The sequence below is a fragment of the Channa argus genome, chromosome 7, assembly GCF_033026475.1.
Source record: "Channa argus isolate prfri chromosome 7, Channa argus male v1.0, whole genome shotgun sequence".
NCBI lineage: Eukaryota > Metazoa > Chordata > Actinopteri > Anabantiformes > Channidae > Channa > Channa argus.
The window spans coordinates 6304803-6327092 of NC_090203.1; the positions used below are offsets into that span (position 1 = coordinate 6304803).

Below are 22290 nucleotides of genomic sequence, written 5' to 3' on the forward strand. Positions count from 1 at the left end.
GCATTTTATGAGGCTGCAGTTGATTGTCCTTTTTTGTAAATAAGCGCGTTTTTTTTTTTTTTTTTTTAGAATGAATTCAAAGAGTAGTGTAGTGAGGGGTAGAGAATATGAGCAAACAACAAAGCTTTACTTTGCACAAGCAGCACTTGTAAAGAGAATGTTGTCTTTAAGCTGTCCAGTGACCAACAGACTAGTTATACTGAGGAGTTATACTAAATAAAAATTTTAAACTTGACATAAACCTAAATATACACCAGAGTTGACATTGTGTGAAATGCGATTTTGGATGTTTCTATTTAAATGGTAAATGGCTGCTTATATAAGGCTTTTATCCAAAGCACTTTGCAATGTTTCTTCTCATTCACCCATTTACACACACACACACACACACACACACCCACCCACACACAGATACCGATGGCGGTGGATGCTATGCAAGGTGCTCACCTGACCCACCAGGAGCAACTTGGGGTGTACTGTCTTGCCCAAGTAGCCACGACTTGGGAGGGAACCACTGACCCTGTGGTCTGTAAGGTAATGGAGAGGACAAGTAGTACCTATCATTTTTGGGTAGTAATTATCCATAAATGTAGCCTTGACAGTTGTATTTCACCAATGAGGTCTCACATAAAAAAAGAATTCAATCTGAGGAGAAAGACTGCATCTGTTTTCTTAAAGAGGCACTTCATCAATTTGTTACACACTTTCTGTAACAGAGAGCAGAAAGAGTCAGAATCCACTTCTGAAATACGATTTTTCAGCTCAGTTCAAATTTGTAATCTCAGCCCAATTATCTGTTGACATCACAATAACTTTAGTAAAATGTGTTTATTCTAAAGCGAAGTGACAAAAATAGCAAATGGCCTGTACAGCTTTGGTAAAATGTCTTCTACCCATCTTCATAAGAGGAAGACCTACAAACTCAAAGGTGTTTCTTGCTGTGAAGTCTTTATATTCATTTGGTTTTTGTTGTTGCTGCCACCTGGTGTGAGATAAATAAAGTACAGCTCTTTCTGATGATTGAGCGAAAACAAAAGTGAAACAAATAATACAAATACAAATGGAAGTGACTAGATGTAGCTGAAAAATGATTAGGCATAAAATTATGACCACCTGTGCAATTGAATATAATCCAGTACAGCAGCTCGGCCATGCATTCGACTTTTACTAGGTTATAATTTGTCAGTTTTTAGGTTGAAACTGTGACTCAATAATTCTACTATGTGTTTAGTAGTGCAGTCTAGAGTTCTAGACTGCAGTATAAGAGCAGGTGGTTCCAATGTTTTGCCCCCCTATAATGAAATTAGAGCCTGTTTGGAGGAAATGAAGGAAAATTCTAATGTCTGATTTCAGCAGACCTCCAAGCACCACACATGGCTACAACTAGGCACTGATCATCACTTGGTTATTACCATTCCTATGGGGAAGCATGGTGATGGCAGGATTATGCTATGGGCAGGCGTCCCAGGAGCAGGGACGAGAATACTGGTCAGAATTGAGAGAAGGATGAGTGAAGCAAAATACAGAAAAATCCTTGAAGAAAACCAGATCCAGACTGTATGACACCTCAGGCTGAAGTTAAGGTATGGGAGTTACCAAAGAGCCAAGACAACAGAGACTTTAGGACAAGTCTCTGTTCATGAGTAGTGTCGTCCAAATCCTAGACCTATCTATGTCAAATCCATTGTAACATTGCCTATGGATGTATCCATGTTAGCACGGTGTCGTCTTAATGCATGAAAAAATGGTCAAACTGTTGTAAAAAGTAACAAGTTAACCTTTTTTCAGAGAAATAATCTGCAAATCTAACAACTAAAAGCCTGAAGGGTAGATCTCCCCCATCACAGGTTCTTTGTGCCAAAGACCCGATGTGCGGACAGAGAGAGAGAGAGAGAGAGAGGAAGAGGAGGGAGGAGGGAGAGAGAAAGCAAATGCTGAAGGAGAGAAAACAACTCTCTGAGCTCCTCACCGGCTTCAGATCAACTGATGAGGTAAGAGCTCTGCTGTTATCTTATTTACAACGATTAACCCCAACTTTAAGATTTCTTAATGAGCAACTCCTCAACAGGCTGCTGGGCTTTTGTGTCACAGTGAGTCATAGTTCTTTTATTCCTTTTCCATTTTGAGTGTATATTTCCCACTGTCTTTACTACAGAATGGCAGTGAGTGGACTGTTGTGAGATAGCTGCCACTTTAGTGTTGCCAATAAAGGATCACAACACTGTGGTGTGTATGTGGAGTTAGTGCAGTGGCTCACTATGTGTGTGTGTGTGTGGATAGATAGATAAATATTGGGCATGTTATGTGTAGCCGTGTGTAGTGTTTGGTTTAGATTTATACTGAGGAACTCAAGTCTATTTTATTTATGTAAACCAAGATTGCGAGTGTACCTCCAGGGGCTTTACCATATGTGCACTATACGCCACCTCGTGTCCTCACCACCATCAAATTGGACAGAGACAATCAGGATGAGAACTTAGGGACAAAGTGTAGCTGTTCACCTGTTTAATTAACACCAATTACATAGAAGGTTGCACTGGTTTTCTGAAACTTTTATTGCTCCTGACTGACAGACAACATAAATTACAAGCTCTGTTCTCCTAATGTGGCCTGCAATGAAACACAATGACCTACAAACACACTCCAAATCCAAGCCACACCGCGACAGTTGGAGCATAATGTGGGACGGATCTGAGATTAGTTGCACCTTTGGGGACAAAAATCCCATGTCTCATGGGGACGGCGACAAGTCCAAGCTGTGAATAAAAAGTCTTGATGAGGTTCAAAAACCTAATATCACTGTAATATCCCAAAAATTGTCAGTCTGGTGATACTCTTAGCATCATTTAAAATTAATTCAGCAAAATATGAAAGCCCAATATTCATTTCACCATTATAAAAAACTGGCAAATAAATGTCTTATTGAGTCCATAATGTAATAAATTAAAAATGTCCCACGTAACGGAAAGAACCCAAGTTAAGTGTTTGATCATTAACTGTAGCATTTACCTTGGTGAGAGAGCAAATAAATAAATACGCTTTTTGTAATGTAAGTCAAGACACTTGTCCACTTTTTCGGAGAGCTGTAACTGCAATGGCTAAATGCCACAATAGAAAATGTTTTAGAGAAACACCTGATGAGTGGAACAATTAAAACCCTTAAAAAGTTTTACAGTTTCTACAACTGTTCATCTGTATGCAAATGGAGGCCATCTATTGATGGACAATGGATCCATTCTCAGTGTGTTGTTCTGTCACCAGCTCTGTCAAGCACAATCCCCCACAGTCACCCACACACCCTCTATCCCCACAAAAACCTCCACAACGACATCATAATGCTGTAAAAGCGCAAATGTGTGTGTGTGTGTGTGTTTTTCCACTCTGTAAATTGTGTAACATGTTATCACTTCACTAAAGCAAAGAAACAAATAGGTTTGTTGACTACAAGGTTGATAAAGACTAGGGTAAAAGTAGAAGTACTGAAGCAACTTCTTTACTAAAGTAAAAGTTAAAAAGTACAATCTCTGAAATGTAAAGATTAAAAATAAAAAGTAAATTTCTACCAGCTGTTTCTATGCAAAGCAAACTGGACCTTAGGTCATGTTAATATAAACTATCTGACTTCAAATAGCATAAAACACAATACACTAAAGAAGAATTTGCATTAACTTTAACTTTAATCATTCTTCAGTGTCGGAAACAGAACTTGAAAACTCGTCAGGTCTACTTAGCCCTTAAAAAAAGACATTAAATTAAAAACATTTAATTACAGAGACCACAACCCCACCACCCAACCTGGGAAGGCTCTGTTTTTGTCTTTGTCCAGACTTTAACAAGCCCCCTGGCCACCCCCTAAAGCTGCTTCTCGCTGTATGCATCCAGAAACACACACACCCTCGTGCACACACAGGAACCACATGCTGCATCCAAACCACCAGGTTGTTAAAGGGAACCACAGGCTACGGTTAACAAAGCTACACCATCTCACTGACAACAGTTCCGTCTGTGAATGTCTGCCTGCCGCTGTCAATCACAGACAATCGATGAGCCCAAACTCCATAACATCTTTGCAACCAAGCATATGGAGCCTCCCGTAGCTAGGAGAGCTGTCGGCGTTAATACGCTGTACATGCTCGTCAATACCAACTGTTCCCACACGTGGGTTAGAGCCGCGTAAGGATTTAACAAACAAACAAAATAATTGGAAAATTCCCCTCAATTGCATTAAACAAAAGTAAGTTAGAAAGTGCAGATACAGAACTTGTGCTAAAATGTATGGAGTAAAAATAAGTACTTGTCAGAAAAATAAATACTATTTGAAAGATGTACTTAAGCACAATACTTAAGCAGAACAAAGTTTTTGTACTTTGTACTATGTTACTTTCCACCACTGATTATTAAATTACTATAGTGGGGGTTTAAAGGCCTTGTAATGTCTTTAAAAGATCAGCTCTTGAAGGCATCTTTTCTCATATTACTGAAGAACACAAAATTCCCCCCATGTTTACAAAAAAATCGACTTAATAGATGCGATAAAATCCTCCTTTATATTACCAACCTCCAATGCTGTTTTTTTTGCAGGACTTTAAAGGCCAGGAAGTGGGAACTGAGCTAATTCACATATGTTGTTTAACTAGGTCTGTAGGCAAGTACATATAGTGACTTCACGGAAACACAGGGTCAAATATGCTCAGTATTCGCTCAGTTGGGGATGACAGTGCATGATTTCAGACAGACTTTCATGAAATGAGTGTATAGTTTTGCACTTTGTGCTACAACTGATGCACATGGTTGTGTGAGTAATAAAATATAGGTATGTGGTTTATGGTACCAAAGGCCATAACTTAAATCAGGGACAGGCTCGATAATTTAATTGTAATTAATGGTTTGTGGTGTTTCTGCTTGGTGGGCAAAGATGTTCTTAATTGATTTAGAATTTGTATAGATTTAATACCATGTCGGGGAAAGTTCTCGGTCATGTAAGTTTGCTAATGCAAAGGTTCTTTTTGGTTGGAGCCAAGAAGCAAGAAGTCCTGTTGACATGAACCAAACATCGGCTTCAATCACAATAGCATTTCCCAATGTCTTCGCCCGTCTTATTGCTTTCAGCCGGGCCTCCATCACAAAAACCAGGGCACACAGACTCAGTGGAACTCGCTGAAAGCCACGAGAGTTGCAACTGCAAGAAAAAGGTCCAACAAGAGACAGAAACAAATGAGCAGGGGGAGAGAAAAGAGGATTGTTGTCATTAAAAGACAATTATCTGTGCACATCGACTTCCCAGTGTTGTGCGGTGTCAGGCTCGAGCTGAGCCGTTGTGTCCCAGAAGGCCTTGGGAGACAATGGCTACTGTGTAAGGAGGAGGGAGGGTGGGGTGTTAACAAGCCTTGGGGTTTCATGACACTGCCAGCATGTAACAGTGAACACTCCTAATGCCACATTTAGCCTTAATGTGATTTGCTTTTATTAATGGCAGTAGTGGGAAAGATGAGTTGGCAGGTCAATAGGCCAGCTGCCATCAGTGGACAGAAACTGTGTGTCTCCTAATGTAAGGGATTACGTCATCCATCTCACCTTTAGATTAGTGTTGAATGAGTTGAATATGACGAGGGCAGAAACGTTTAAAAAGTGGGATAACACTGGCTTCAGGGTGACCTCAGTTGAATGTGTGGTTCATTCAAAGGACATGAAGGAGGAGTCTGTGTTGTCTTAAGTCACAGAGGCAGATGTTCCTCGTGTGGTGGCGTGTGATTTAAGAAAGCACAAACTGCATGGTGTCATCACAATAAAACAATTAACAGCTCGAATGAACACTGATGCTACATGCCTGCACTGCTCCTCGTTGCAAATACTGCTCATGTCCACATATCAGTTGCCCATTGTGAATAGGAAAGTTTAGCCCAGTGTCTTAAAAGCTGAATTTATATTGCCATCGCATAAGCACCTGTAACATATCTATCTCTCATCTCTGCCCACCTTACATGACGCGTGCATAGAAATGTGATGTTTGAATGTGAATCATTGTTGCATTGAACAAATTGTGTCTAAACTTTTTTCAAAGTGAATTTATGTTTTATGCCCATTTCGCATGTCCCGTCCATCCTGCCAATGTTCTTATTTAGTTTGATCTGTTGTTTTGTTGCTGCATCAAATATCAAGTTCAAGTTTCAAGTTGCTTTTGTTGTGATATAAAATGAGTGGATTCCAGGACCTGGAACTTCATCAGGTGTGTGGTCAAAAATTCTATTCTGCTTCTTCAGCTCTAAACTCTGAAGTGTTGATTGTTAGTCTCAAAACAAATGCAACTCAAAGAATAACAGAAGCTTTTCACCTCTTCCCTCTTTGAATCTAAATCCTTTCCTCGCTATCCCTCCTCGTCACCCCCACCCCCCCTCGCTCGGTGTCACATTCTGCAAACACAAAATGTGGACGTGCACTCTATCAATCCAAAATGATCAAACATGCCCAGTTCTATCTAGTGTAAATCAAACGGCCGTGTTGGGCAGCAGGGCCCCGGAGCTCAAAGCCTCACCCATATTTGTTGCAGCGAGGGGAAACAGTGTGGACCTTTGTGGCCCTGTGTGTATTTATGAATCGCGAAGCCTCAGAACAATGCTGCTACACTGAAGCACTGGTTTTCTGATGGGAGGGTGTGACGGTGATGGTGATGGTGGTGGGGAGGGCGGTTTATTCCCCACCGTTGGGGCTTGGTACAGATAGTGGCGAGAGGTCTTGCTGGCGACGGGCTTGTGTGATGCTTTGCATGTGAGAGTCAGAAGGAAGACTGCTGCTCACTGCTCATACAGGGGCTGCTGAATGCTTGGAGGTCACCTGCACAGGTGAGGGGCAGCAGTTTATTAATTTTTTTTCCACTGGGAGATTTTAATAATGTAGAAGGACTCATAAACTGTGTCATGGCCTGATTTAGCAGAGCGGATTGTTGAGATAGCATCTGTATCCCTGAAGTGTAATGGAGAGTAAGTGATTATGTTGTTTGTTTGATTTGTGCAGATAAGAGAAAACAAATGGAAAAAAATAGTCTTACCAATAACTTTAAAGATTTCTTTTTCTTTGAACCTCTTATGTTATTTTTGTTCTTTTGAAACAACTACAGTCAGTGTGAGTTTTAGTTGCTATTTAAAAATTATGCTATGAGTAAGCGAGTGGAAAACACAATTGACTGTTGGATGAGTCACAAGTTAGATAATGAATATGTGTGTTTTCTCAGTCTGTGTGTGTGTGTGTGTGCGCCGTTTGATGTTAGCACAAACTGCTAAAAGCCCAGCCAATTATTACTGGACAGATTTTGCTGCCTGTGCCATTAGCGCTAAGCCATTTCTGTAATTGCCAGAGTGTATCACCACATCCAAACAGACATCCAATGCCACATAGAAGAGCCTCCGATTACACAGCCAAATGTTTTATGAGTAATTTAACTGTGGTTTGTGTTAGTTGCTTGAGTGAATGATATGTTATCTTTAACGGTCGTGTCACAGGCCACACTGTCATACAGGTTTCTTGCAGAGGCAGAAGCAGGTTTTTCATACGTTATGGTTGTGGTGGAGCAGTGTAGATTTTATTTTTAATTCAAGCCAGAGTGGTGAATTTCAAACAGGTGGAAAGTCATTAGTGCCACAGTCCAGTATGTTGACCTTTAATTAAGGTTTCCTCAGGCCAATTAATGCGTTTTGTAAAAATCGATGAACCTACGTTGCAAGTTTCTCCATCCAGACTTTGTGGAAGAACATCGTAAGATTGTTTGTAGCTCCAATTGAGTTTTGCAAAATACATAATCATTCATCCGACAGTGATGCATCTCCCCACAGCATAGTTTTCAAAGATGTGTCATCCTTCCAAAATTCACCTAAATTGAACAGATTTATATCCACTGTTCGACTGAAAGAGCTGTGGGACGGGGCCACACTTCACTAGTGTGTGTAGCTGAACAGGTGATGGCTCTGTTTGTCGCCCCCTTTTGTTCAGAGCGGAAGAGAGAGAGCTCTAACGACAGAGGGGGCCTGTGGCTCGCCATCTGCCACCTGGGCTGGGGACTGCCAGAGTCACCGGGATTGCCAGGTAGAAAAGATGGAAATAATATTGGTACTCGTGCTATGTTGGTGGTCTGCCAGCTGAAGCTCTCTCTGTTCACATGTTCATTCCATGAGGTCTTGCTTTAAAAACAAAATGTCCATTTAGAAGTGTTAAGAAAATGTAATCTCTGTCCACGTCGGCCTTTCCGCTTGTTATCTAGACGTGGTGAAGTGAATGCTGACCTAAACTGGGAAAATCCTATGTGTCAGCTAAATACTTACAGCTGAAATTGGACAAATATCTGTTGCACCAGTGCAAACTTATATAATCAGAGAGTGTGACACATACCAAGAGAGGCATGCAAACAGCGACAAATTGTACCTAAAGCAATTTCTTTGTGGTTTCTTCAGGCTTGGAACATCACAACTCTGACAAACAGTTTCCTTTAAATGTAGATGAAACGAACATGTTACAGCAGCAGTAATTACAACAGGTACTTTATGCATCTTACACTTAATGGTATTAACTGTAAGAGGCAAGAAGTGACCTTAAAGTCCAGTCTCAATCTCTTATTTATGCCAGCACTCGCTGCAGCACCTTGGACAGACTGTGTGACTGGATATTGGCATATCTCTGTGTTTATGTTTGTGCCGTGTGTGTGTGTGTTTGCATGCACTGTGCAGGTCTCTGCTCATCGCAGCTCAGCACACCATGTGTGGGCGGGGAAGCAGTCATGTTTTAAGACCATCTGCTCCTCTGAGTTTTTAGTGGGGCCTTAGCTTGTGGTGGACAAACGCGCGTCACAGGCAAACAGCAAAGTGCAAGCTGTGAGCAGGCCTGTTCCGGAAAAATTCCTTCAGTTTCTTCCTCACACAATGGGCAGTGTTCTCCATACAAGGTTCCCATTCTTCCCCCCCCCCCCCCCCCCCCCCCCACCCGTCCAAGAGACATGGCGAAGCTCCTGTGCACGGGCCACAGACGATATTCACAAAGAAAATGTTCTTCTTGGCACAGTTGATTGTTTGTGTGAGCAATTTCAATAATGTAGAATGACTCATAAAAAGTGTCATGGCCTGATTTAGCAGGGGGGATTGTTCAGATAGGATCCGTATCCCTGAAGTGTGATGGAGAGTAAGTGCTTATGTTGTTTGTTTGATTACCTTGGTAATTAGAAGACAAAAGGCAAAAGGCAGGAAAAATACCAGAGGTAGATAAACATGCACCGAAGATCTTTTAGATTATATGATTTTTAATTCAAACCTGAGTAGGACTTTGTTTGGTCTAATTTTTTTTCAAACATGTTTGCTTAGTCTGCTCTCTATATGTCGAGGCTGTGTACAATGACCACAGTCTGGACTCCAGAACAGGCTGAGCTTACAACCAGCCCCAAGGGGATGCTGAGGAAGGTCACATAGCTGCTCACCCCACACTGAGGAGTGTGTTGGCTTGCCTTAGGCTGCATGTAGGGGGGGTATGGTATGCCACTTATTCATTTGCCACTTATCCAGACCTTCAATGCAGCCTTTTCTTCTTTAGCTCATCTCCAGACTGCTTTCAGAGGGATTCCCTTGAGGTTATCCACAGCTCAGCCGATGCCATCACTTGGCCAATGGCCTGGCATCTTTTGGACACAGTGACTCACCCTACATGTAACAATGAGGGGTTGGGAACAAGTTCCACTTGGACAGACAAGTTGCCTTTGTTACTGTTAAGCACAAACGAGAGTGTATCCATGCTCATGCTCCCTGCCCACAAGCATTCCTCAGCAGGGAAAAGATTTGATCTGCATAAAAAAACTTCATGATCATGTCCTGAACTCTTTCTCTCTGAAATTCAAATATGGCATCAGATGCTCACTCCCCTGAGTCACCTTCAGTGACATAGGCTTTTTGGTTGTGATTTTAAACCCATTTCTAAGATCAAAATCTGTATCAAACAAATGTAAATCTAGAATTTACATAACCATATTCATAGCACACGCTCTATGTTCCTCCCACTCTCCGTATGTTGCTCTAACGCAGCCTTAATCAAAGTGATACTGAATCATCGCCGCACAGCTTTTGCCCTTACGTCTTAGGCACCTCTAGCTAGAAAAAGTTCAGCTAAAGTCAAGATGTTTTGCTTTGACTTCAGAGGGAACTACAGTTTGATCAAGACTCAGAGATCAATGCATGAAGGCACGTAGAGCAGCTCCAGGAAATGGTGAACAGAGGAGAGGAATGCTGAGTGGGCCAAGGATCAGCTCCAGAAATGCCTAACGCATATTCAGGGCTGCCCACGACACATGTAAACCAGAAATCACACAGACTCCCTCTCTCTTCCCCTTCCTCTTGTCTCCTTCTAACATCTCTATCTCCATTCTCTTTTCTTTTCCTGCAGAATCTGGGATTCAGACTAAGACGAGCAACTCAGGGAGTATAAAAAACTAGTGGAAGGAGAAAAAGTCAGGACTCAGAGGGAGAAGGAGCCTGGTGCTGAGGCTGGTATGAGGCAAGTGTTTTGTGTGTGTGTGTGTGTGTCGCGTGTGCAAGTGTGCACACGTATGCTCTGTGGTCTATGCCACCCGTTTGTCTGTGCTATCAATAAGGTCGTTGTTGGTGGGATCAGTGCTGGTGTCAGCGGCCCTGCCTGGCTGCTCGGCTCTATTCTCTTCTGCTGATGCTGGTGCACAGCCTCTCGCTGCCTGGACACACTCGCCCGCCTCTTGGCCCTTTGTTGCAGCACAGATGGTGAAGCTTGATGCAAAAGCTTAGATTGTCATCACCATTAGGCACTTTTCATTCGAAGGTGTTTGAGTGGCTGTAATTAATATTATTAATAACAATGTGTAAGAAATCCAGAATCTTCCCTAAACTCCATGAAGTGTTTTAGTTCACAGTCTTTGCTCTCATATTGTTGGTTTTGCATGGAGCTACTGTTTTGAGCAGTAGAAGAATCTACTGTACACTAGTGGATCAGCCTCATACTGCATAAGCAAGACAATGGAGCCAAAAAATGTCCTTCAGGAGTTGGTAAAAAAAAACGATCTAGGACTTCACCAGCTGGCCAGAACCATAACTTCAAAAAAAATTATAAAATTGCTAATAACTGCTGGATTATGTAAGATACCAATAAATCGCCAAAAGTTTGTGACCACAGCTTGTATCCACATCCAACAAAGGGGCCAAACAGTCAGTTGTTGCTTTTTTTAAAGAGACAGGTGCTGACTGGGAAAGTGTAAGATGGCCATAAGATACGTCAACCTGAAACATAAAAAAAAACACGACTTTATGATGAGCAGCTTGATGGCCACTTGCTATGTCAAACCAACAGAATTTTTTTCCCGCTTCTATCCATCAACAAGGCTAATATGGTCACGGATTCTCTGGGGGATGTTGGGATGTGTTAATCACGAAGCACAATCCACTCTTAGGCCTGCCATCTGCACGCGCCGGCTGCTGCAGCATGAGGCTAAATCTTCTGCTTCTACTTGTGCATATATTAATTCAGCTTCCAAAGTTACAGTCATCATGATATTAGTATAGACTATTACATTAGACTATGCCTAATACTATGCGGTTAACACAATTAAATGCACCAATGAGCTGACTTTAGGAAAGTGGGAAAGCTGGAAAGCACCAATCATTAACAAATAAGCTGATAAAGATGGCGGACTAGTCAGGTGTGTTATTGCCTGTAATTCCTGCACAGGATTTGGTTAAGTAATGTGTTATGTTTCTGCTGAACTTCATATGATTGTGTTCATCATACTGCTTGATATCATGAGTGTGCACTTAAAGGTACTGACTGTAGCCACATTCAATGTGAGCCTACAGTCCGGTACAACGTTAAAGCAGAGAGTATGTTGTTGCTGAGCTTGTAATCTTGTTGGCCATGACTACAGAGGGACATCTGTTTGTGCTGTTGGAGTGGAAAAAGACACTGTGGCTGCTCATGAGATGATATTTATGGATACTGGTCAGCAAACAGTACTCACTTAATTTTATTTTCAGATCAAACGTAAATTGGATGCAAAACTCAGACTTTCGGGTGCAAAAAGTAGCATTTCTACTAAGATTTTTAAGAATTACAGTATGGTTTGATGTTGTCATACGACAGAATGGTTGATGTTCCTTTGTAGAGCTATTTTGTTAATTTTCTTAATGAACAGATTATGCAGTGGCATCTGTTTACATACTGAATGCTGTTATCACCGAATATTATTATCAGCACAGAATGGATAGCATCACTAATAAAATGATGCTCTGCTTTAGGTCAGAGCTAAACAGTGAGAGTCATTCATTGGATAAGCAATGATGCATGGAGACCGTAATGAGTGACTCCACTGATGGGGAACAAACAGGTGCTGGCTGACGCTGACATTGTGTGACTTACTATGGCTCTGATGATGTCACTGCCTAATGATGCTGATGTAACATTTTTTTTTTTTTGGTTTGATTGTTTGTTTTCAGAGAAGAAGGCTGTCGATCTGCCTGGGTGTGAGTGAGCACCCTCTAGTGGAGCTGCTGACACTGTTTCCCGCAGAGCTTCAGGCTGTTTCTCACCATCAGCATTTTCAAGGTGAAACCGCACATCACAGGATTTTAAAGACAATAACAAGGATTCACTTTTTAAATTCTTTTTTTTAAAAATTCCAATCAGCCTTTTTTACAAATTGAGCTCCTGCCCCTGAAAAAAAAAATGTAAGTTTTGCACATACTTGGTTAAATAATAACTATGATATTTTGCATCTTACTGAGATGTGTTTTTTAAGAATAATTCTTTTCCATCTATAAAAAAAGGTATATTTAATGTTGTTTTTGTTCATTTGGAGCAGTGATATTCGTGTCTGTCACACAAACAATTACATTTTACTTTGGGTCCTATATGTACTATATGGCAACCATGCAGACGAACACTTCCTGTTTCTGGTATAGTGTTATCTATTGTTCTGCTAAGAATAAGAAAGCTGTGGGGTTATCAAGGAGAAAACCAGTGTTTCAATTTTTTTGTAGATAAATATTTTTTGGACTGATGCTGCAGGATTAGATTATAAGTTTTGGTCCTTACTTGAAAGTGACTGCTGTGCAACGATGAATGCTGCTACTGACAGTTCTATGAAAAGATAAATAAAGACAAATGAAATAGGATCTGTTTCCTATCTGTACAGCGATGATTTATTTTGCAGACAAACCCATTGACACATATCTCTAGAATAACGCAAAAATCCCCTGACACAAATATGTTGAAAGTCATTTTATAACTTCTGTTCAGGGACTTTTTTCTTTGACAAAATTCAAAAACAATTCGGATTTTGGAAGTCTTTTCATTTGTTAATACAATTAGCAGTAAAAATGCAACAGGTTTTAATGGAAGGTTATTTTCTGCCGCACATCACATTAAACATTTTGAAAATGTGTGTACTTCTAGAGGTAGATGAGTCATGAAGCATCACCAATGCTGTAAATGAGTCGGTTGTTTCTTTCGATGATGCATGTGCTAAAACTAACAGGATGGTATGTGTTTCAGAGGTCTATGGTCCAACGTTGAGCAGAGACCATGTGGTGTTTAGAGTTGCTCTTACCACTGCTGTTGATCATCAATGGTAGGAAATTTCTTGTTCGATCATAGACACGTTCTTCATTATGACACATATCTATCATTTTGTATCATATTCTACCCACCATCTGTGTCTGATCGTCACTCAGATGCCAGTTGCCAGTGGAATCTTTGGGTGCCTCGGGACATTTCGGCCATGACAAACTCCTGCGTGGTCATCCCCTGCACCTTTATGTATCCGTCTGGCATCAGGCCATACCGTGGGACTCATGGTATCTGGTACTATGGCCAGCCCTACCCTCAACTCTTCCCCCCTGTAGTCTTCAAATCACGCACGGATGTTGTACATGAAAGTTACAAGGGCCGCACCAAGCTGCTGGGTGACCTGCACCAGAGGAACTGCACTCTGCTCATCAGCAACATCGGCACAGAGCACTCAGGGAGATATTACTTTCGTGCAGACCTCGGTGGAGCGAACATGTACACGTACCCAGACTTTGCTGAGCTCAAAGTCCTCGGTAAGCATGAAAACAAACAAGCTTCTGCACAGTAAAGGTTCCTAATATTAACCATTAAAGAAATGTAATAAGTTCTTTCTCTTTGATTTAATAGATCAGCCCAACATTGACATCCCAGAGGAGATTGTCAGTGATGAGAGTCTTGAGTTGACGTGTTACGCTCCAGATAACTGCCCTGACATGACTCCAGAGATCCAGTGGATGTACACAGACTACCTGCCTGACCCGGAGTTCTCTTCGGACTATGTGGAAGAGAGCAACACGGCGGTACTCTCTAGCACAATGATTTTCACACCCCGGCCCATGCACAACGGACAGCTCCTGGGCTGCAGGGTCTACTTCCCCAACACCACACTGGTCTATGAGAGGCTCATCACTCTAGATGTAAAGTGTAAGTTCAAAAGCAGCTCACTCTTTAAGAACAACAAGACCTCAAAGAGTTTTCTGTGCATGGCATGAGTCCTGACAGCAATGGTAATTAGGCAAATTTCTTTCTTGACATCCATGGAGCTAACAATAAACCAAGCTCTTACTTGACAGCATTATTATATGTTGCAGGCAACAAGAACATTTAGTATTAAACAAAACTAAGAGGCGTGTTGATTTGACTTGATGATGGTGCCGGTGGTTTATCCTGCAGTGTTATTTAGCAGTGTCTGGACACCTGCTTGGAAATTAAATCCTTTATTTCATTTCTACTGCCAGATGCTCCACGCTCTGTGTGGGTGAACGTGTCCTCAGAGGTGATGGAGGGCAGCTCTGTGGTGTTGCACTGTGAGGTGGACAGCAACCCTCCTCCCAGGATCTCCTGGATGTTTGGAGAACAGGAGCTGCAGTGGGACACAGCATTTAACATTTCACTGTCCTTGGATGATGTGTCGCCAGCACAGGAAGGCGTCTATACCTGTGTAGGAGACAATGGCTATGGCACAATGAACACCTCATTGTACCTGGCTGTCAAGTGTAAGTTTCAGAATAGAAGCTATGTTTTAAATTCACACACATATTGTACATAATGTGTAGTAGGAAAAGGAAACTCATACATAACAATACCAAATTTACATTTGTGAGTTTAGATATTTTACAAAGGGAGTATGTTGTGGAATTACAGAGAAATCTCACATTTACCTGTCAGGCTACTGTGATTCTTAAAGTTTTGGCCTGCTATTGGGGAAAGCAACAAGAGTTGGATCCCCCCTCCAAATAAGTAAATAAAAATAATAAAAACAATAATTCCCTGAACTCAATATACAGTCAGTATCTTTCAAACTATCCTTGCTTAAATGAAGATGCACTGTTTAGCCACAAAGGGGCAATGGCAGAATAATACAAAAGTGTACAGTCCTGAGCACTTGGTTGGTTACTTGTTGTGATGAACATGGAGAGAATGATGAGTTTTAGCACATTGTTTAGCTGTGTGACCCACAACTTTATTGTTGTGATTCGGTGTCCCTGCTCTTGTAGCACTACTTTTGGCTCGAATGGGCACAGTGCACTAGATGCTTCGCAACAGTCTGACACATTTACAGTAGCATCTAGGTAGTGGAAGTGAAGCAGCTCCTCCAGCTGAATAATCATGTGGGTATGTGTATTCACAGCTTGTTTTTGCTGCCCCCAGGTGGCCACAAAATAAGTTAGTGCAGCTTTAACTAAAAGGTGTGAATGATAAAGGAACAAAAAAACAAACAATCAAACAAAAAAATTGCCTATTTTTCATTATAGATCCTCCACGCGAGCCCCTGGTAAACAACTCTATAACTGTTGTAGAGGGCAGCTCGGTGGCCCTGCACTGCAGCACGCAGGGGAGACCAGCCCCGACCCTCACCTGGCTGAAAGACGGGGAGCTGGTTGGTACCATCACTGCTGAGGAACTGTCAGTGCTGGATATCATGGACATCACGCCGCATGCGGATGGGCAGTACCGCTGCCTAGCTGAGAATGAACACGGCAGAGCCAGCAGTTCCCTCAACATCACCGTTGAGTGTGAGTTCGTCACTGTCCTGTATTTTCCCCAACAACTACAGAGAAAGTGGCACTTGAGAGATGTACTATTGAGGTTTTTGATCAAACATTTTACAAAATAAAAAGCTTTACAGTGTGAAAAAGTAAAGGTTTTTCATATTCCATTGCTGTAATTGTAGTTTATCGCTGTACTGCCTCCTTCAATAGATGCCCCGGTGCTTCTGGAGGAGTCCAAATGCACAGTGGTGAGGGAGGGTGTCCAGTGTGTCTGCATAGCCACAGGAAACCCTGAACCTACCATTGAGTTCTACCTACCCGACCTGAACATCACCATCAATGAAACAGATGGCCGGTACAACTTCTACACGCACACAGACGGACACACCTCCACAGGCATGATCAAGCTGCGGGAGAAAGGCGAGCGCACTGAAAACAATGGCCCTGCCGTCAACGTCCACTGCAGCATCTCCAACATGTATGGAAGAGAGAGCGTTCTTCTACAGCTACAGCAGGAGAGTAAGTACACACCTACCGTTCTGCCTCTTCTATGAGCTCTTCGAAAGCCCCCAGACATGTGTGTTGTCTACTGTATCTACATTTTAACAAATATGACAATATTGTAAAACAAATTTCCAAGAACAACAATTAAATTAATTCTTTATGACCTAGTGTCTGTGTGGCCAAATCTGTGGAGTTCTCTGAGGAAATTACCTCCATTGTTTTATAAAAGGTATTAAAAGTGCATCACACTGAAATTTAGTTTGAGTCATCCCATATGTCCTTTAAACTGCCGTAAATTAATTGGATATTGTTCCACCACAAACAGTGGTCCCTAGTAAATGCATACTTGAAAACAACACTGGGCATTTACAGAGCATTCATTTTCTTCTCATCTCTATCTTTGGTGGTTTCTTATGCGTTTGCTCCCCGTTGCCTGCGCAAACGGCTGATTTCCATTAACTGATGCAACCATGCTGCAATTAAGTCAATAATGATTTAAGATGATTTGTTAGGATTGATTAAGATTGTTGTTAGCTTCCTCCTCTTCCTTACACTCATTTCCTCCTCACATAATGATTTATGGACATAATCTCTCGCAGTAACAGCTTTGCAGTTGTGCAGCTTTTTGTATGTGCAGTTCAACATTTAAATCAATGTTTTGGCCGCATGCCCACTTTTTAAACTTAATCCCCTTTATTTTCAGAAAAGTACATGATGGCAGTTATAGTCGGTACCATTGGAGGAGTAGCTGTCATAGCCTTCATCATCGCAGCAGTGAGATACATTGGTCAAAACAACAAGAAGTGAGTATACATGTCCAACTAATGGATAGGCCAATGCAAGGCAGAAGTAGTCATTTTCCTCACTTAGCATTTTTTGAAATCCAAGGAAACACTTAAGCCTAGTCATCCATTCTAAAACACACTGATGCACATGAGTGAATGTGGGTTTGATGTGGACATGAGAATAATTACTCCAGAGCTATTTCAGTTCATTTGCAACGTCAAGGCCCTGTCGAAATCCTTGGAGATCCACATTGGCTGCCTTGTTGAGTGGGTTAGCAAGCTGGACTAACCTTATATTTTGCAGGCAATATTCCCTGCTCTGACACTGCTTCTCTATCCTTGACCAGCCCTCTTAACCAAAGTGCTTTATTTTAGCCTCAAGGCATATTTGGACCCCCAAATTTGCAAGCTTTCTCTGACAAATCACCCCTGAAGCGGGTGTGACCTCAGCAACTAAACCCATTCAATAACCACGTCACTCACAGCCACAGTTGGCCTCCAGCATAACCTCACAGAGCTTGTTGTTTTAAAATGGATGCCCAGGCTTGGCGTGTCGCCCTGCGTTAGTGGCGGTCGAGACCGAGTCTGATTATGTGACTCCGTCCCCCAGAGAGAATGGCAACCCTAGGCAGGACGTGGTCCTGGAGAACCCAGCTTTGTACTACAGCGCAGTCAAGAAGGACAAACAAAATCTGAGGAAGAAAGTGGTGAGACATGCTGATGTCACTGATTATGATTATGATGCAGGATGGGTTGGATGACCATTCTCAGACTGTTTGGGGTTGTAGTTTTGTGTAATGCAGCAAATTGTAAATCAAACAAACCCCATTTTAACCTCTGAAAAACGAGGAATGAAAAAGAATCTCTCCCACTCGTGTTCTAGTAGCTCCAACCATGACCTTTCCAAACACTGTTTTCTCTTGCTTTCATCGCTTCTCTGCGTTTTTCTGTGTGTTTTTTCTCTCCCCTAACTCTTGCACAGCTTAAGACAGAGCTGTTGGGCTCAAAGTTTAACTCCATTCTAGAGGAAACTACGGTAAGGTTCCTAAACAAATCGCCATTAAAAGCACAAGCTCCCGACAGATGCATTTCCTGGCATTTCAGCTTCTGTGTTCTGTACACTGCCGCCTGTTTCCGAATCTGCCTTCTGCAGGGCTGCCTCATTGCTAACACCAACTGCCAAACTAACGGGAAACATCTCAGTCTCCTTGTCAGATTGTCGCCCAGTAACCACTAACATCTTATATTTTTGGTGTCTGTCGTGCTCTTCTGTCATCTGTGCTGTCACTGGCACCCTGCCAGCGATTTGTGCCTCTGATCGGTTGGTCTTTCTGCAGGGAGAAGACGGGGATTATCAACCTGTGGGCTCTGTGGCAGGACTGGAGAAGCAAGAGCTGAATTATGCTGCTCTGGAATTTATTGGGGCCCGGTCCAGGGAGGGCGCCTCAGGAAGGGGGGATGATGGCAGCAACTACACAGAAATCAAAGCCAAATGAATCGCAATCCTTCCCTGATCCCTCGGCTATGCGAGACGCAGTGGCAGCCATGTATCACACTCCTCCTTTGCCCCATAGACTGTATAATAACAGCCCCTCCTCTACTGGATTTCACTCTGCATATGATGACTCCTTGTTTCTTATTTTTTCTTATTTGCCATTTATCACATACCCCTCGATGCCAGTGCTCCCCCCTCCTGGTGCCCCTCCTCCCATCGGACGGCCCTTCACATGCCACCATTTGGAAAAACTGGTACTTTTTGGGTCTTAACGTGACCCACTGGACAATGTACAAACAATTATTTAAATTTCTGGCCCCATTTGTAATACATGGGCTCTGCAACGTGCAAATTTAACCTACAACCATGTTTTTGTTGCTTTCTTTGTGTCGCTCATTGTGATTGTTGATGGTATTGTCAATGACAGACATCTGAGTGCTCGCATCCGTCTCACCATTTGCACTGAAAGTGTCGCTTGCAACTGTCACTGTGTCTGCTGCCAGTCGATGCATCAGGGCAAGGGGTAACCGTGCTTTTTGTTCTCTTATCTTTCTTTGTGTGTCTACCGGCTGAGTGCGAACCCTCTTCTTTCTTGTCTCTGATAAATTACATCCCAACAAGATAACAGGCAAAGAAGGAAGATAGTATCTTATCTCAGAATCTTGTTTCGACATAATTGTAAATAATGTGTGCTGTGACTCAGTAGCCTGTTCTAAGTAATGAAAGAAATGTCACCATCACTTTTACAAAACAATTGAAAATAGGGTTTGAAAATAAAGTGATGTAAGTCAGTAAAGTAAGTAAATGTCCCAGCTTTTACCAGTTAACTGTAGAATGTCTTGAGATTGTTTGGGAATTACCTGGCCAGTGCAAAATGCCTGTCCCATCCTTCGCGTCTTCTCTCTGAGCAAGGGGCCTAGCTCTCTGATAGATCTAGAAATTGCAGATCTAAAGCACAACATACTTGCGTGTGAGCAGCCAAAGTGTTATATCTTTAAGACCGGGTGTGTGTGTGTGTGTGTGTGTGTGTGTGTGTGTGTGATCAAATCGTGCTGAAAGATGACAGGACACCGATCTCTTGGGATGTCTGAGCATCACTTCACTCGAGAAGTTGATGCATTCTTCTTGCAGGCCTGCATCAGAAAAAACATGATGCTGACTAGCCAGCTGGTTGTGCTATTCAAAAAGCATTTGATGAACCTGTCATGTAATGTCAAAGCTCACTAATAATGTAACTTGATAACAACAGTGTCAATTATATATTATATATAATAATCTCTATATAAATATGATGTATATTGATGAGGGAAGGTTATGCCAGTAAGTACCCTGTATGCACACATTTCAGTATTTAACCACAGTGTGGCTAACTAAAAACATTTTGTCACACGTCGTTCAGCCACACGCACTAAACACTGTCTTAACAATAGTTCTGAAAACAGCGCCCGACTTCCAACTACTGTGCACTGTGAGCTGAAGTTGAATCAGATGCTATGTTTACATGCATGAAGTTACCTTGTTATTGACTATGCTGTGGTTACTTTGAAGCATAATACCTGCTGTATACATCTGTCTTTTCTATTAACCATTAAAGGACAGGCATTGTTAGACTGTGTGTGCTGATTTGGATGGAGGCCTCGAGTGGAAAGCTAAATCTAGTGGGAGGTGTTTAACCATCCCTTTCTGAAAACTCCAATAACTTTTAATGCACATGCTACGACTAAGGCTTTTGAAATTTGTGTTATGAAATATTGCAGTGTCTGCCTCATTTAAAATGATAGATTAACTTCATTAAGGCAGCAGCGTGTCTCCATGAGCTGTTTCTAATTGATTTTACAATCAGGATACAGCAAATGTCTCTCACTGTGGTAACTGCATATTAGGACAGAGTGTTGATAGGCAGCAGTGGTGAAATGAAAACAGCTGAATTACACTGAGAGGAGTGCTTGAGTTACACTGTTAATACACCCAATAAACCCAAATCAATCACTCTCACAAAATCCCTGTTAGGATATGAGAAAATGAAGCTTTTGACAAAGGGAAAAAATATGTACTGAGATCGGATTTATTATTGACTCATAGGTGTTGGTGACAATGTGATGTATTTTGTTTTACCTGCAGCTGATTGAAGGCATCATTATCACTATTTCATCAGTCACATTATAGTTGTGACAGGGGAATTGCTGCATGACTTACATTCTCAAAATCATATACATTACCTCCTTATTGCCATAATACCTTTGGCTTATCCAGCCTCGAGTCACGTCTGATGTATTACAATAAACAGAGTTCAGATAAATTGGCTAATTTTGTATTTAATTTGACAAATGTCCAAATTAAAAACTGATTTCCTTTTATCAAGCCCAAACATTTTGTAATCGATTTTACATAATGTGCATGTAAACAAAGCCTGTGTCAACTGGCTATTCTGGTTAATACGAGCCTTTTATTGAGACATTGTTCGATTCATGTAATGGTTGGATGATTCCAGATATTCTAGATGTTCCTCATGCAGGGTTTTGTTTTTATTTCATTTTTGGGGTAAAAGAAGAAATATCAAATGTGTCTCACCTAATCTTTTGTCACAGTGTGTTGTAAAGCAAATGTCCTCTACGTTGTGGTGATCGTAATGATAATTTAAAGGTAGAGGACATTTGTGATCATAATTATCATTATGGAGTTTATTTTTTACATGTATGATTGACAACAATAATTCAGATCAGGGTTTGCAGTCTCTCTGCAAATTTTACTTAATGAAAGCAGTTTCCTTTTTCTGCATACAATGTACTTTTCTTGCTCTTTTGTTTTAAAGCCTTCACAGCTCGAGCAAATTCATCTGTCTTCAGTTCCAATAAAAACAACACGAAATTGAAAGACATTTTTTCGATTATTGATAGAAAACACACTGACTCTTGCACTCTCACCAAACTGTGCCACGTACTGTGTAGTTTCACTTCTTTGGTTTCGTTCACACACTAACGTTTCCCTCTAGATGACTTAGAAGCAGTAACTGACGATCCTATGAGTTTATATACATTAAATACTTTGACTTATGACCTGGGCCGACAAACTAAAGACATCAGCCTCAGTTCACTGCATATATGTCGCCTGCAACACGCAGCATCATAGCATTGTCAGTGTAAACATGTTTTGTAAGTTTAGCATGTTGCTCAAAGTGCTGCTCTGCTTATGTAAATGTACTTCCACACCAAGCTGCTAGTACAGTGGTTTTAGACTCTGGGTCATCTATAGTATAAGCAGTATAATTGAAAGAATGCCAAACATATTTAATGAATTTATAATTCACCTGTTAAAGGAGACTGGCTAAAGATAACAAGCAGCTCAAAGTGTGAACAGTAAGTCCACAGGTTTCTGTGATACACAGGTTTTAAAGCTAGAATGAATCTTTATCACAACAGCCCTGTTCACAGTCACCTATTATGTATCTGTTGCCACTTTA

At 41.5% G+C, this 22290-nt stretch overlaps 1 protein-coding gene across 11 annotated transcripts; it reads left to right on the forward strand.

Moving 5' to 3' along the window:
- The first annotated feature begins 1970 nt into the window (after positions 1-1970).
- On the forward strand, positions 1971-21704 carry mag (myelin associated glycoprotein). Of its 11 annotated transcripts, XM_067510935.1 has the most exons (15): positions 6691-6839; positions 7984-8076; positions 8442-8524; positions 10411-10521; positions 12483-12591; positions 13540-13615; positions 13719-14087; positions 14182-14478; positions 14793-15050; positions 15810-16070; positions 16257-16565; positions 17254-17353; positions 17946-18042; positions 18318-18371; positions 18673-21704. In XM_067510935.1, the coding sequence occupies exons 6-15, from the start codon at positions 13570-13572 to the stop codon at positions 18829-18831; spliced, it is 1950 nt and encodes a 649-aa protein (XP_067367036.1). In that variant the 5' UTR covers positions 6691-6839; positions 7984-8076; positions 8442-8524; positions 10411-10521; positions 12483-12591; positions 13540-13569; the 3' UTR covers positions 18832-21704. The 11 variants fall into 11 exon arrangements, with proteins under 11 accessions (XP_067367037.1, XP_067367038.1, XP_067367034.1 ...); XM_067510934.1 differs by lacking the exon at positions 8442-8524; XM_067510939.1 differs by lacking the exon at positions 8442-8524 and having other exon boundaries at positions 10411-10514.
- The last annotated feature ends 586 nt before the right edge of the window (positions 21705-22290 follow it).